We start from the raw sequence: 16,604 nt of genomic DNA on the forward strand, positions 1-16,604 counted from the left end.
TCGCTGCAAACGTAGGGCTTCTCCCCTGTGTGTGTCCTCTGGTGTGTAATAAGGACTGACTTATGACTGAACTCTCTCCTCAAGTCCTTGCAAACAGAGGGCTTCTCCTCTTTGTGTGTTCTCTGGTGTCTGCTGAGATGTGACCTATCACTGAAGCCTCGCCCACAGCCTCTGTATTTGACTTTTACAATTCTTGACATTCCTACCCCCATGAATAATTTTCCTGTCTCCTCTGGATTCAATTTCTGGCCTGTGCTGGGCTCTTCGTCCACCATTCCCTCACACACTGCAGAACTCCCCGTTTGTCCTTTGGATGGGGTGGAAAAGGCCCTTGAAATTCTTCTCTGCCTTACACTTTTAAGCAAAGGTTTGAAACTTTCTTTGACCTCTTGACCTTTAGCTTTGTCACTCCAGCTCTGCGGATCAGAATGTTGCTGCCGCTGCTGATTCTGATCGCCTGGGCAGGGATCCTCTGGTTGGAAATATTCTCTTGCAGATATTTGTGGGAAGATCTGAGAAGGGTGATTGCGTTCCAAATGTTGGCTGAGGAATTTCTGACTGGAGAAGGCCAGAGAGCAGGAAGGACATGGATGTACCTCTGGCTTTGGTTCTGCTGAAAGAGGAAATTTTTGGTCAGGTAGATGTTGACACAACTGCCTGTGTTGCATGCATTGTCTCCTGGTAAGGCCGCCCCAGGACTCATTTTTATTGTGTTGACAGTGCAAACTCTGTCTCCTGCCAAGTGTTCCTTCACTTTTCTATTCCATTTTTACTCACTACATCTCCCTCATAAATCCAGAAAGCCCATATCAAGGGACTTTTCTATATATCGCTCAGACTGGGTAACTTCAAGTGGCATCCAAGGCAGCTTCCTTCCTTATACAGATGGAAGGACAGTGACCTTTCCCCACATATAAGTACCTTCTAAGTCGTATGACTCTGTGACAGTGTCTGTAGTGATTTCCTTCCTTTGAGAGGCCACAACTATCTTGATGACTTAGATGGAATGTGTGAGGAAACATGAACCTGAGTCTCTCCATTTAAAAAGACGTATTTAACTGAGGACCAATATGTGTCTGGATCTCTATTAGAAAGTGGGACTTAGATTGGACGACACAGGGGCGCAGGTCTCCTGAACTAAAGAGCTCTGGTTCCTGCTGCCCCAACTAGGTTATAAATTGCTTCTCTTTTAGTTTTCCACAAATCATAACATAAACATATGCCCTTCATACTGTATTTATATCATTCAGTCTCAGCCCATTTCAAATACAATAGGAAGTCCTGTTGCAAAATATTTTCCCAACCAATTATGGGGATACATATCACACCCCCAGTTGCCATCTATCTTCTGCCAATCCACCGTCTTCTTTCACTTAGAGATGACGTAATCTTGGAGGGGATTCCCCACTGTAGTCTTTCTCCAAAATTAGCCAAAGAATCATCTTAAAACAGAGAACATGCCACTCTCCAGTTGAAAACTGCCCAGTTGTTCCATCTCAGTCAGGAAAATCCCCAGGGTGTAAGCGTGGACCACAGGCTCTAGGGCGTCTACGTATCTCTCTTCCATTCTTACACTCTATGCTTCCTCCATCCGAGTGGGTTCTCAGCCACACATCACTCACACCTCACCTCTCTTGTGCCTCGGGGCAACTGTCCTCACGGGCCCCCTCTGCCTGGAATCCTTTGCTCACAGGTGTTTGCACATCTCAAATGTTATCTCCTGAGAGAGCTCTTCCTTGTCCAAGCTCTGTTGCACCCCACCCTTCCCTCATACTGGTCCCCAGACACTTTCTGAGGACTCGTTTTACTTTCAAAGCACTAATTGCTGTGTGATGTTATGCACATGCATTCATATATATGTGTGTGTTTCCCTCGTTCATTCAGTCATCAGCTGCTGAAGAGTAGTGCTTCTGAAAATCTTGTTCAGTCTGTACCTCTAGTTCCTGGAAGCCTGTCTGGCACAGAGTAGGAACTCACATGACAGCTAACTGAATTATGAGTGAATACACACCAACATACACATAGCACTTAGAAATACTGAGCAAATTAAGAAGAAAGAGCTAAAAGGGCAGAAGAAACTGCTTTGGTGAGAGGGCTGGTAGGTGATTGAAAACTTGTTTTTTGCCTCTAATTTTTTTAATCAGTATATTCTATTAATATTTTGAGCATGAAGTATTTAAGAAATCAGAACAAAAATTAAAAATTAAAAAATTGTTCCCAAGAGTCCAATGCATTTGAAATGAATCCTTATTTCTGAAACTTCTGAATTGCAATTGTACTGACTTTAGACAGGATTTTTCTCTACTTAAGAGCTGGACTGTGGAAATTGCCAAGGAGAATTCTTCCTTTTCTTTCTGTTTTGAAAAGCAGTGGTGCCCACCTTTCCCTGCTGTGAGCTCGCTCTTCCACTTGCTTCCCCACTTGATGCCCAGCTCCTGGCCATACTCGTCCCCATACCAGACCAGCAATTCGCAGCCTGGCCTGATGACCCGGCAGGTTCGGTAGAAGATCTGCCTGTGATATTGAAAGGCCACCAGGTTCTGCTCCTCATCATCCCTGGCACAGTTCACGTACCTGGGAAAGAGAACCACAGGAGATAAGTTCCCACTACCTGTCAGATCCACCCCTGATGCTGAAGGCCTCCATGCTGTGATGCTGCCCACTCACCCACTGCTCCTCAGGAAGGCTCGGTTCATACTCAAGCCTCCGTCACGATATCATATGAATTCCCATCTCTAAGTTCTGCTTACTGCCCTCAGCCTGCCTAGAAGGCTTTCCCCCTTGTCTGCTTAACCATTTTCCAAATCCCAATTCCAGACTCACAGCCACCTTGATTGGTCACAAAACCCAGTGACATCTAGTTTCTCTAAACTTTAAATTAGGTTTATACCATAGAACTTGGTGCTTGATACCATAGAACTTGGTGTTTGATCATGGACTCTGCTTCTAGATCACTACATGTCATTCCATACTCAGCCCAACTCTGTCTTCCTTTGAGAGGCCTTTCTCCAGTCTCCCCACACTGTATCTGAAGGTTGCTTCCCCCAAGTTCCCACAGAACCTCGGAGCTCTGTCTTTGCACAAGAACACAGAAAAACAATATTTTATTCACATAATTCATCCCCTGGTAACATGTGAGCCCCTCAAGGAAAGGGGCTGGATCATGAAACACAGAGGCCTGTGGCCATATTGCAGCCCATTTCTACACAGGCTTCCGAACCAGTTTTACTAGAACTGAGGCTAGGAAGAGCTGCTGCCCTCACGGATTAAAGGTCCCTTGTTTTAGGTTACTCCTACACTTTATACCTCTTGAAAAATAGGGAAATTATAGTTAAATATTCCTAAAATCAATTGTCTACTGTCTACCTGCAATATGTCTTCCATAGGACATGGGTTGCATAATATGTTTAAGTAATGAACTCCACTATGGAACACAGTAAGTGCTTATGAATATTGATTAGATAAATTAAAGTGTGAATCCAGTGTTCCTCATGAGTCTAGGCTCCTCCGGGTTTTTTTTTTTTCAGTGTCCAAATTTTATCGAGCATATTTTGAGGACATATACTATGTTCTTAGCTCCTTTTTTCCAAAACCATCTCTTGAAATGAAAGAGCATTATAAGGAGAAAAAAGAGGAACAGAGGATTGAGGGAGACCATTGAGGGAGGCATGACAAGAAGGAAAGGAACATGGGTTTGTGAGAGATGAATGTCCTCTTTGGAACCCAGAACCCTATCGGCCTTACCTCATCCAGTTGGCCCAAGAGTTATCCTTTCCATCCACATACTCATAGCAGTTTCTCCCTTTGGTGATCTGAGTTTGAGAAAGAGAAGTTAAAGACTTTTTGTTTTGTTTTGTTTTGTTTTGGTGGGGAGGTAATAGAGGGATTATTTTACTCTCTTGCGGTCAATGCTCTTTCAGCCTGCATGGAATCAATCCCCAGTGTGACCACATGATGTGCTCCTTAGTCATCATCTGTACATCTGGGTCACTTTGTCAACGCAGAGCAGGGGTCCCGCAAGGGAGGAGCCTCCTGTTTGTTTCTGTATCACTGTGCTCCCTCTTACCCTCTGATCTTTAAGTAGGAGCTGCAGGTTCATGCAAAGTCCACTCAGTACTCACAGCTAACCATGTTATCCCCATCCATGTAGAAGGTGATGTCTTACCAATCCACAGGAGGGATGTGGGAAGCCAGAAGATGGGGGAAGAAGTAGATGATTCTCACCAACCAGGAGTATCCGCTGTTGGCTGCCTCTTCATCTTCTGTGATTTGGCCCTCATAGGGGCCAAAGTGTAGACCCAGTGGCAGATCAGATGCTTCATTCCATACTCCAAGCCCAGCCTGAGGGATGCTTGATGGTCTGATTCTCAGACCAGGGGGCAGAGTGAGGGCTGAGCGGTTGGGTTGCCCCTTGTCCACTGCACTGTCCTTTACAAATGTAGGGGGCCCATGAACAGCACAGCTGTCAATGAAGAAGTTCTGACACTTCTCACAATCTGGAGGTGAGAGCAACAGGGATTAGGAAAGGGTTAGTACGTGTTCCTGGACTTAAGTAGTTTCAGAAAGAGCCCAGCACTCACATCATGTAGCCTCTACCCTGTACTCCCAGTCACTAGAGGGAGGGGATGATTTGGGGACCCAAAGACAAGACGAAGTTACGGTACCAGGAGAGAACAACTTCCTTTGAGAGTGGGCCAAGATGGTCACTTACAGAGGTAGTCATCATCCTGGGGCTCGTTGACCTCTTGGTATGCAAGGCTCTTTCTTTCTCGTAGACTATACATCTTTACTTCAATGTCCTTTCTCCTGAGTTCTGAGTTGGAAAAGAGTATGTGAGTGAGGTTGGTGGGGTCTGGAGTGTTAGTCCCTGTTTTGTCAGAAAATGTGAAATCTCCTCTGATAAATTATTACCTGTCCTTCTATATACTCTGTTCTCTGCCGTCCCCAAACTATCCAGAGAGTAAGACTCCATATTGACTATAGATGGCTAATTCAATTTTAGTTTCTTCCCATTATCAGGTTAATCTTTGCAATCTTTCCTCTTAGAAAATGGTTCATTCATATATTTCTTCATTCAGAAAATATTTGTTGAAGGCACATGATATGTCAGGCATTGAACAAGGGCCTGGGCATTCAACACCAAGAAAGTATGGTCTTTATTATCACCGAGGGATTTATTGGACAACTTGCATGGGTCAATTATTTTATGTTTAATTTAATGCTTTCAAACAATATATGACCCATGCGTCCTTATCTTCATTTTTCAGATTAGCATTCAGGAGCTCAGAGAATTTCTAAGATTTGTCCAAGGCCTCAATGCTAACTACAGGTCTCAGGTTAGTCTAGCTTAAACCCAGCCTAGCCAAAGTCCATCCCACATACCTACATTGTATTCATCAACCTTTCTGGAGGAATTAGAGGGACTAAAAGTCCCCATATTATTTTTTCTTACCCAATTTTTGTAGGGAGTGATGTCCAGAGGTACTTGCTTCTCCAGGAGGGGACACTGGTTTCTGGCCCTGCTCTGAGCCACTTGTGTTCAGCAACTTTGCTGTTTCTGATAATTCCTTCAAACTAGATTCATTACTTAATGGCGCCCTGGGTATTCCCTTCAATGTGAGAGTCATATATTAAAAGACAACATGTATTTCTTTAGTCCTTTAAGGCTTATGATGTGTTTTCACATGCATTACTTTAGTTAATACTTCAACAACCCTTGGGAATACCTGGGGAGTCTGAATACTAGAGGGAAAAGAAAGGGCATATGTGGGTATTGAATTCAAGACTAGAACCCATGGCTTAAGGCTCTTTTCCCTTTAAATTTCTCAAATTTCTCCATAAAAGTGAGGTTGAGGGAGGGAGATTATTTGGGAATCAGTAAGGTCTGTGAAAGAAGGTGATGAGGGCTCGTAGAGGAAAAGAGGGGATCTTCTATCAACTAGTGGACATTTGATAGAGGAGGAAATGTAGGCAAATGGAGGGGACAGCACACATCTGGAAAATGAGGTGACAGAGTGGAGAGAGGGGGAAGAAAGCAAAGAAAGGGTTGGCAGAAATATATCTAAACACTAAAAAAAAAAAAAAAAAAGGATGCTAAATTTGCCATTTCCATATCCAAGAAAGAATATTTGGAATTAGATTAGCTAGTTCCTGTCAATTTTGTTTGAATTAGGTTGTACCCCAACTAGCTCTCTTCAGTTTCCTGATCCATAAATTGGTCTATGTACTAATTCTTAATGTTATAGAGAACAGAAAATATCATAATGATTATCAGATTGTTTGGTGGGCTATTTGATATAGTATGAATATGAGATTACAGTCCTGTTATCAACTTACCCCCTCAATTGTCCCCATGTTCAAAATCTAAATCACAGATATTATTTTTAGCATTCTTTGACCTTCTTACTTCTAATTTAATCTGTAAATGTGGAATTACTCATGCAGAAAACACTGAGGGGCCCTCTGGTGCCTTAAGCTGGGCCTGGGACTTCTGAGAAGAAAGAGCCTGCAGTGCAGAGAGAGTCTACACAAATGATTCTGAACAAAATGAGAGTTGCCTAATGAGAGCCCAGAGGAAGGAGTTGTCGCTTCCTCCTACAAGTATGAACATTTTAAATCAGTTCCAGATACCTATCTGGAGTTTCTAATGAATATTATGTGACCTATATGAAATCTTTAAGTCATTTTATTAGTTGTTTCTCAATCATCAAACCTGAAACTACTTGGGGCTGGGAGATGCTTCCTCTTATTAGAATGGGAGACTCTCAGGGTAGGGAACCTATCTCCTTCATCTGGGATCATCCAGTGTATAAATTGCTAGTATATTTGTAAGCTTCTCTTATTTAGATGGTCTTAGCTCATCTCTCACTTGAGCATAATAGAAAAGAACCGAGGTTGGAATCATCAAATGAATGATGTAAATTTTATAAAACTCTGAAAGTTTTAATGAGCTTGTAAGTGGTTTGGAGAAGGAGCCTGGGATTAGATTGCACTACCAATGGTACTGTGATCTCAGGTATATAATCAAACATGTCTTTGTCTCAATTTCCTCAGCTGTAACTGGTGATATTTATAGTACCCACCTCATAGGGTTGTTGTAAGGTTTAAGTAAGTTTATTCATGTAAATGCTTAAAATAAAGTCTGAAGTACAGTGAAAATAAAACAAGTGGTAGCTAATATTGTTGCTGTTCTTAACAGCTATTAAAGTGATGATGATATTGGATATTGTGCTAAAGAGATCAGGAAAGGAAGGCCTCAACTCCTACTCTTGCCTGTGTTTAAATCCATGAGAAAGATTTTCTTGTCAACAGGTTCTGGGAAATACTCACCTTCTGGTGTTTATTCTGCTCCATTCTGAATGCCACCCAAGAAGGTCTGACTATAAAGTGATAAGAAATCAGTGTTTTGGTTGGTAAATATTTCCAAACTCCAGAGGCTCTCACTGGAGACACAGAGTTCTTAACCAGGGAGTGTCAAGTACATGGATAATCAAAGGGTGATTGGAAAATGGTTTCTGAAGTTATCATCAAAGCCTATGCTGCTAATGGTGGCATGAACTAATTGACCTAAAATGTTAAAAAAAATAGACAAAACCTCATTTATGCTTCATCCTATGTTCATAAGTTATCTATTACACATATTAAAACATATGCCATGAACTTCTATGGCAAAAACACTCAACAAACTGAGAATAGAAAGAAATTACCTCACCATAATAAAAAAGTCTATCTCCCACATCACACTCTGCAGTTAAAAACTGAAAGCTTTTCCTCTAAGATCAAGAACAAGGCAAGGATGCTCATTCTCACTACTTCTATTCAACATAGTACTGGAAGTCCTAGCTAGGGCATTAAAAAAAATGGGTATCTAATTTGGAAAGAAAGAAGTAAAATTATGTTTGTTCACAGATGACATGATCTTGTATGTGGAAAATCCTAAAGATTCCACAAAAAAGCCTGTGAGAACTAACAAATGAATTCAGCAAAGTTGCATGGTACAAAATTAACACTAAAAAATTAGTTGCATTTAGGGTGCCTGGGTGGCTCAGTCAGTTGAGTGTCTGGCTCTTGGTTTCGGCTCCTGTCGTGATCTTGGAGTTATGAGATCAAGCCCTGCGTTGAGCTCTGTGCTCAGCATGGAGTCTGCTTAAGATTCTCTGCCTTTCTATCGCCATCTGCCACTCCCCCCCAACTTGTGCATGTGTGCGCTCTCTCAAATAAATAAATAAATAAAATCCTTAAAAAAATTAGTAAGGGGTGGGGGGATGGGGTAACCATGTGATGGGTATTAAGGAGGGCATGTATTGCATGGAGCACTGGGTGTTATACACAACTAATGAATCATTGAACACTACATCAAAAACTAATGATGTCGGCTAATTGAACTTAATAAAAAAGTTAGCTGCATTTGTATTGTACTAACAATAATCCAAATTGGAAATTAAGAAATTATTTTGGAATATCCAAAAAGGAAATTAAGAAAACAGTCCTATTTATAATAGCACCAAAAGGAATGAAATAATTAGGAGCAAACTTTACCAAGGAGGTGTAACATTCATACACTGAAAACTACAAAACATTGCTGAAAGAATTTAAAGAAGACACAAGTAGGGGCGCCTGGGTGGCTCAGTCAGTTAAGTGTCTGCCTTTGGCTCGGGTCATGGTCCCAGGGTCCTGGGATTGAGCCCCGCGTTGGACTCTCTGCTCAGCGGGGAGCCTGCGTCTCCCTCTCTGCCTGCCACTCTGCCTACTTGTGTTCTCTCTCTCTGTAAAATAAATAAATAAAATCTTTAAAAAAAAAAGACACAAGTAAATGGAAACACACCCCATGTTCATGGATTAGGAGTCTTAATATGGTTAAAATGTCTACACTACAAAGCAATATATAGATTCAATGCAATTCCTATCAAAACCCCAATGGTATTTTTTTTTTGCAAAAATAGAAAAAGTCATCCTAAAGTTAATATGAAATTTCAGAGGACCCCAAAGAGCCAAAACAATCTTGAGAAAGAAGAACAAAGCTGGAGGCCTCACACTTTCTGATTTCAAAATACATTACAAGGCTACAGTAATCAAAACAACATATCATTGGCGTAAAGACAGACATATAATCTGTGGAACAGACTAGAAAGCCCATATGGTTTAATAATCTTCATAAAAGATGCCAAGACTACAGAATGGGGAAAGAACAATACTTTCAACAAATGGTGCTGGGAAAATAGAATAGCCACATGCAAAAGAAGGAAGATGCCTTGAAAAAGCAAAGCAAAGCTGGAGGCATCACAATTCTGGACTTTAAGGTCTATTACAAAGCTCTAGTGATTAAAACAGTATGGTACTGGCATAAACATAGACACATAGATCAATGGAACAGAACAGAAAACCCAGAAATGAATCCACAACTATATGATCAATTAATCTTCAACAAAGCCAGAAAGAACATCCAATGGGAAAATGACAATCTCTTCAACAAATGGTGTTGGGAAAACTGGACAGCAACATGCAAAAGAATGAAATTGGACCACTTCCTTACACCAAACAAAAAAATAAATTCAAAATGGATTAAAGACCTAAATGTGAGACCTAACACCATAAAAATCCTGGAGGAGAGCACAGGCAGTAACCTCTTTGACACTGGCCACAGCAACTTCTTTCTAGATATGTCTCCTGAGGCAAGGGAAACAAAAGCAAAAATAAACTGTTTGGCACTTCATTGAAATGAAAACCTTCTGCACAGTGAAGGAAGCAATCAACAAAATTAAAAGGCAGCCTACAGAAAAGATATTTGCAAATGACATATCTGAGAAAGGGCTAGTATCCAAAATATATGAAGAATTCATAAAACTCAACACCTCCAAAATGAATAATCCAATTAAAAAATGGGCAGAAGACATGAATAGACATTTTTCCAGAAAAGACATACAGATGGCCAACAGACACATGAAAAGATGCTGAACATCACTGATCATCAGGGAAATACAAATAAAAACTACAATGAGATATCTCCTCACACCTGTTACAGTGACTAAAATCAACAACACAAGGTGAGAAAGTGGAGAAAGGGGAACCCTCTTGCACCGTTGGTGGAAATGCAAACTGGTGCAGCCACTCCATAAAACAGTATGGAGTTTCCTCGAAAAGTTAAAAATAGAACTACCCTATGATCCAGCAATTGCACTACTAGATATTACCCAAAGAATACAAAAATACTAATTCAAAGGGATACAGCACCCCAATGTTTATACCAGCAATATCTATAATAGCCAAACTATGGAAACAGTCCAAGTGTCCATCAACTGATGAATGGATAAAGAAGATGTTATATATATATATATATATATATATATATATATATAAATATATCTATATCTATATCTCTATATAACATATACATGACTATTAGCCATAAAAAAAGAATGAAATCATACAATTTGTAACAACATGGATGGAGCTAGAGAGTATTATGCTACGTGACATAAGTCAGTCAGAGAAGGATAGATACCACATGATTTCACTGATGTGTGGAATTTTTTTTAATCTTTAAATTTTTTATTGTTATGTTAATCACCATACATTACATCATTAGTTTTTGATGTAGTGTTCCATGATTCATTGTTTGTGCATAACACCCAGTGCTCCACGCAGAACGTGCCCTCTTTAATACCCATCACCAGGCTAACCCATCCCCCCAACCCCCTCCCCTCTAGAACCCTCAGTTGTTTTTCAGAGTCCATCGTCTCTCATGGTTCGTCTCCCCCTCCGATTTACTCCCCTTCATTCTTCCCCTCCTGCTATTTTCTTCTTTTATTTTTCTTAACATATATTGCATTATTTGTTTCAGAGGTACAGATCTGTGATTCAACAGTCTTGCACAATTCACAGCACTCACCATAGCACATACCCTCCCCAATGTCTATCACCCAGCCACCCCATCCCTCCCACCCCCCAACACTCCAGCAGCTCTTAGTTTGTTTCCTGAGATTAAGAATTCCTCCTATCAGTGAGGTCATAGGATACATGTCTTTCTCTGATTGACTTATTTCACTCAGCATATGATGTGTGGAATTTAAGAAACAAAACAAATGGGGAGCCTGGGTGGCTCAGTCGTTAAGCATCTGCCTTCAGCTCAGGTCATGGTCCCAGGGTCCTGGGATCGAGTCCCACATTGGGCTCCCTGCTCGGCGGGAAGCCTGCTTCTCCCTCTCCCACTCCCCCTGCTTATGCCCCTCTCTTGCTGTGTCTCTCTCTGTCAAATAAATAAAATCTGTAAAAAAACAAAACAAAACAAATGAGTAAAGGGAAAAAAAGAGAGAAGCAAACCAAGAAACAAATTCTTAACTATAGAGGAGAACACACTGATGGTTACCAGAGAGGAGGTGGGTGGGGGGATGAGCTAAATAAGTGATGGGGATTAAGGAGTGCACTTGTTGTGATGAGTGCACGTTGTTGTATGGAAGTGTTAAATTACTCTATCGTACACCTGGAACTAATATAATAACACTGTATGTTAACTAACTGTAATTAAAATGAAAACTTAAAAAGAATGAAGATGGACCTTTATATTATATCTTACACAAAAATCAACTCAGAATGGACTGTAGACCTAAATGTATGACCTGAAACTATAAAACTCTTAGAAGAAAACAAGGGGAAAAACCTCATGACATTGGAATGGGTGACAATTTCTTGTTTATGACCCAAAGCACAAGCAACAAAAGCAGAAAATAGACAAATGGAACCATACTAAAATTAAAAACTTCTGTGCAGCAAAGGACACAATCAACAGAGTGAAAAGGCAACTTAGGCAATGGGAGAAAATACTTGTAAAACATACATCTGTGATAAGAGGTTAATATCCAGAATATATAAAGAACTGCTGTAACTCAATAGTAAAAAATCAAGTAACTCTATTAACAATTGGGTGCTATGGAATGAATTATGTCTCTCCAAAATATCCCTATGTGAAACCCTAACCTCCAATGTGATGGTATTTGGAGATGGGGCCTTTGGAAGGTAATCAGAATTAGACGAGGTCATGAGAATGTGGTCCTCATGATGGGATTAATGCCCTTAAGAAAAGAGATCTCTTTCTTTCTCTCTCCAAGAGCATGCATATACAAACAAGAGGTCATGAGAGCACATGGCAAGATGGAGGCTGCCTATGAGTCAGGAAGAGAATTGGGCTACGATGGCACTCAGATCTTGGACTTCCAGCCTCCAGAATTGCGAGAAAACAAATTTCTGTGGTTCACACCACTCAGCCTATGGTATTTTATTATGGCAGCTTGAGCTGATTAATATAATGGCAAAAGGACTTGAATAGACATTTCTCCAAAGAAGATATACAAATGGCCAACAAGCACATGAAAAGATGCTCCATATCACTAACCTCAGGAAAATGAAAATGAAAATTGCAATGAGATATTATCTCATACCCATTAGGATGATCACTATGGAAAAAACAGACAATAACAAGTGTTGGCAAAGATGTGGAAAAACTGGAACTCTTACACACTGTTGGTAGGAATGTGAAATGTTGCAGTCATCATGGAAAACAGCAGGGAGTTTCCTCCATAAGTTAGAAACAGAACTGCCATATGATTTAGGGATCCAACTTGTGGGTATATACACAAAAAATTGGAAATAGGATCTTGAATAAATATTTGAACACTCATGGTCATTGCAGCATTATTCATAATAGCTAAGAGATAGAAGCAACCTAAATGTCTATTGACAAATAAATGGATAAAGAAAATATCATATATGGACACAATGGAATATAATTCAGCCTTAAAAATGAAGGATATCTTGCGATATTTTACAACATGGATGGACTTTGAGGATATTATGGTAATTGAGATAAACATCACATGAGTGCATGATTCCACTTATATGAGGTATCTACTTCATGGATATGGAGAATAGACAGGTTGTTTCCAGGGCCTGTGGCAGGGAGGGGAGGAAATGGGGAGTTGTTGCTCAATTGGTATAGAGTTTCAGTGATGCAAGATGAAAAAGATCTAAAAATCTGTTGTTCAAGAATGTGCATATAGTTAACAATACTGTGTTATATACTTAAATATCATTAAGAGAGTAAATTTATGTTGTTATTATGTTTTGTAACCAAAATGAAAACATTGAGTGGGGTAAGGGTTTTAGCTGAGTCCAGATAAAGCTGTGTAGATATATGGTAAACCATGGGGTATATGTTCCCTATGAAGACTTTCTTTTCATGTCAAAACCTTTGTGAACAACCAGACATTGTGTTTTCAGATCCCTTACACTAGTTTTAAGAGCCTAAGGAATCTGGGGTACCTGGGTGGCTCAGTCAGTTAAGCAGCCAACTCTTGGTGTCAGCTCAGATCATGATTTGGAGCCTCATGTGGAGCCCTGTTTTGGGCTCCGTGATCAGCAGGGAGTCTGCTTCTCTCCCTCTGCCCATTCCCCCACTCGTGCTCGCTCTCTCTCAAATAAATAAATAAATATTTAAACAATATTAAAAAGGGCGCCTGGGTGGCTCAGTTGGTTAAGCGACTGCCTTCAGCTCAGGTCATGATCCTGGAGTCCCGGGATCGAGTCCCACATCGGGCTCCCTGCTCAGCAGGGAGTCTGCTTCTCCCTCTGACCCTCTACCCTCTCGTGCTCTCTATCTCTCATTCTCTCTCTTGCAAATAAATAAATAAAATCTTTAAAAAATATATTAAAGAAAAAGAGCCTAAGGAATCAGAAATCCATAGATGGAATCATAGACCTAATCCAAGTTGCTTTCTCCAGTTTAGGGAGATCGACTCTTCCTCTAAACTCTCTTGTCTGAATAGCAGAAGAGGAAATGTTTCTCAGTTCTCTTTTGTAATGATTGCATCTGATGTCGTTTGCCTGATGCTGCTCTGGTAAGTGATATGTGGGAAAGATCACGGAGACAAAATAGTTATCTCAAACACTCTTCCAGAATTAAGACAAAGAATCTGGTTCATTTTGGGGTAAAAAGATCATGTGTGTGGTTAAACATAAACAATTATGTATCTTTACATATGTTCATCATATTCTCTTCTAAGACATTTAATCTAATAACTGAATAATAAGAATAACTGAGATTAGCACTTTGGTGGACTTACAGTCTAATTAAGGTTTCTTTTTTTCTTTTAAAGATTTTATTTATTTATTTGAGAAAGAGAGAATGAGAGATAGAGAGCATGAGAGGGAAGAGGGTCAGAGGGAGAAGCAGGCTCCCCGCTGAGCAGGGAGCCCGATGCGGGACTTGATCCCGGGACTCCAGGATCATGACCTGAGCCGAAGGCAGTCGCTTAACCAACTGAGCCACCCAGGCGCCCCTAATTAAGGTTTCTCTAACTGTCCTTTCATTAGCTAATAATGTTTAGGGAAAATAGTCTTTTTTAAAAAAATGATAAATTTTAAATATATAGAAAGGTGTGGAGAATCATACTGGAAAACCTATATATCCACCACCATTCAGCCTTATCTCAACATTCTGCCACAACTATATATCTTTATATCTTTTTATCTTTATCTTTATATCTTTTAATTTCTATTTTAAAATTCAGAACAAAAATAAAAACAAACAGAAAAGTAGGGCGCCTGGGTGGCTCAATCGGTTAAGCGTCCGCTTTCAGCTCAGGTCATGATCCTGGGGTCCTGGGATTGGCCTGTTTTGGGCTCCCTGCTCAGTGAGGAGTCTGCTTCTCCCTCTCCCTCTGCCTCTCCCCCCAACCCGGGCTCTCGCTCGTGCTCTCTCTCTCAAATAAATGAAGTCTTTTTTTTTTTTAAGATTTATTTATTTATTTTGAGAGAGTGAGAATGAGAGAGAGAGAGAGAGCACATGAAAGGGGGGAGGGTCAGAGGGAGAAGCAGGCTCCCCGCTGAGCAGGGAGCCCGATGCGGGACTCGATCCCGGGACTCCAGGACCATGACCTGAGCCGAAGGCAGTTGCTTAACCGACTGAGCCACCCAGGCACCCTCAAATAAATGAAATCTTAAAAGAGAGAAAACTAGCCAAGACACAGCAAAGCCACCTGCCACCCCTTCCTTTTTCTCTTATAACTATTCTAAATTTGGCATTTCTTTTGTTTTTATACATTCACCACCTATTATAGACTATTAATGTATTTATAAATAATATAATTATTGTCCACATTTAAAAACTTTATATGAATAGCCTCTTCCTATATAATATGCTGTTTTGCATCTTGCATTTATGTTGTTGAGGAAATAGTTTCCTTTGTTAACTCCTGAGATGCAGCTGAGACCTTAACCTTGGGTTTCAGGAGGAAACCTCAAAATCTTCCTGGCCCCTCACCTTGCTGCCTTGGCGTCCATTCTTCATCAGAATCCTCAGTGTCATCTACTTGGGGTTTGATGGCCTGCCTGCGGTGACACATGAAAGCTGGTCGAGGGGCTCTGAGACCTGGAAAGAAGCAAAATTCTTGTCCTAAAAGGGAGGAGCTAGAAGGAGGAACAAAGCACGGTGGCGATGGACAGCACCACCCCGTCGGTGTGACTCAGTTGGATGAGCTGGTGGAGCCTGGAGCAAGGCGCGAGGTGAGCTCTGCATTGCCAGTATGAGCCCGGCCCTGACAGGAAAGAACAGGATTTCGCTCCAGGTTTGTCTCCACACAGAAGGGAACTGTGAGCAGACAGAGCCACCCAAGAGGCCAACTAATACAGGGACTGAAGGCCTGCTTCGTGTTTTCCAGTCTCGTCAGCACCCAGCACTTCTGGTTACCTATGGTAATCAGGGCTTCGTAGTTCCTTTTCACATTCCTATATCGGATTTTCTCCCAGTCTCCCATCTCTGTCCATTCTTCCTTGGAGAAGTATGTGGAGATATCTTTGAAAGCATCTCTGGCCTAGGGAAAATAAGAGATTCCGTCAGTGACCGACTAATCCAAGCTGGGATTCTGAGCTGGGCCTTCCCCTCCACCTTAAATGTGGTGCATTCCGCCGCTCCTCAGAGTGCTCTCTGTGAAGCAGGGGTGAAGAGCCTCTCTCCCTCCTGATGGTGTCCCGATGAACCGAACAAGCACTGAGCGTTTTACTAGCTCTCTCCTGAGAAGGGCGACTGCTGATGGTACTGTCCTGTGCCCCGGCCCCAGCCCCCGTCCTGTAAAGGAGCGCGTGCCTCCCTCCTGTGTCCATATGCGCCGAGACGGCCCCCACCGGTGTAGGCCAGGGGTCCGTGGTGCTCCAGGGACCAGCGCCTGGTCACCAGGCCCCCCCCCCCCCCTTCCCACAGACATGCGTGGAGCCCAGCTTCTCCCACAGACATGCGTGGAGCCCAGCTTCTCCCACACCTCTCACCGTGGGCTTCCATCCTGCTCTCCCCGAGTCTCTCTCAGGGGTCTCCTCTGGGGACCTGTTGAGGCTCATGGTGCGGGGACCTCCAGGCCGGCCTTGCTCTGACTCGGAGGCTGGCAATGGCCCCATGAGTCTCTCTGCCCCAAGGCCTGTGGAAGAAGAAGGCGCTGAGAGAGGGCGACAGCCCAGACCACTGGCCAGAGCCAGGTCTGCCTTCTCCATGTGGGCGGGGCGTCCGGACAAGACGGGCTGGGGACCCCAGAGAGGGCTCACGGGCGCGGGGAAGGGCTGGG

General features: G+C 41.9%; 1 protein-coding gene across 1 annotated transcript in view; it reads right to left on the reverse strand.

The window, feature by feature from the left end:
• The window catches only part of PRDM7 (PR/SET domain 7), a 21,417-nt gene that overhangs the window by 474 nt on the left and 4,339 nt on the right, over positions 1–16,604 (reverse strand). Inside the window, exons 2-11 of the mRNA XM_073882301.1 lie at positions 16,315–16,460; positions 15,740–15,863; positions 15,314–15,421; positions 7,330–7,379; positions 5,453–5,609; positions 4,712–4,813; positions 4,225–4,496; positions 3,745–3,812; positions 2,381–2,574; positions 387–613 (exon numbers count right to left, since the gene is read on the reverse strand). Of these exons, the coding sequence (XP_073738402.1) occupies positions 387–613; positions 2,381–2,574; positions 3,745–3,812; positions 4,225–4,496; positions 4,712–4,813; positions 5,453–5,609; positions 7,330–7,379; positions 15,314–15,421; positions 15,740–15,863; positions 16,315–16,460 (1,448 nt within the window). The remainder of the gene's footprint in view (positions 1–386; positions 614–2,380; positions 2,575–3,744; positions 3,813–4,224; positions 4,497–4,711; positions 4,814–5,452; positions 5,610–7,329; positions 7,380–15,313; positions 15,422–15,739; positions 15,864–16,314; positions 16,461–16,604) is intronic.

This window comes from Callorhinus ursinus, unplaced genomic scaffold (genome assembly GCF_003265705.2).
Source record: "Callorhinus ursinus isolate GAN/ISIS: 27379988/994484 unplaced genomic scaffold, GSC_fseal_2.0 scaffold46, whole genome shotgun sequence".
NCBI classification, from domain to species: domain Eukaryota; kingdom Metazoa; phylum Chordata; class Mammalia; order Carnivora; family Otariidae; genus Callorhinus; species Callorhinus ursinus.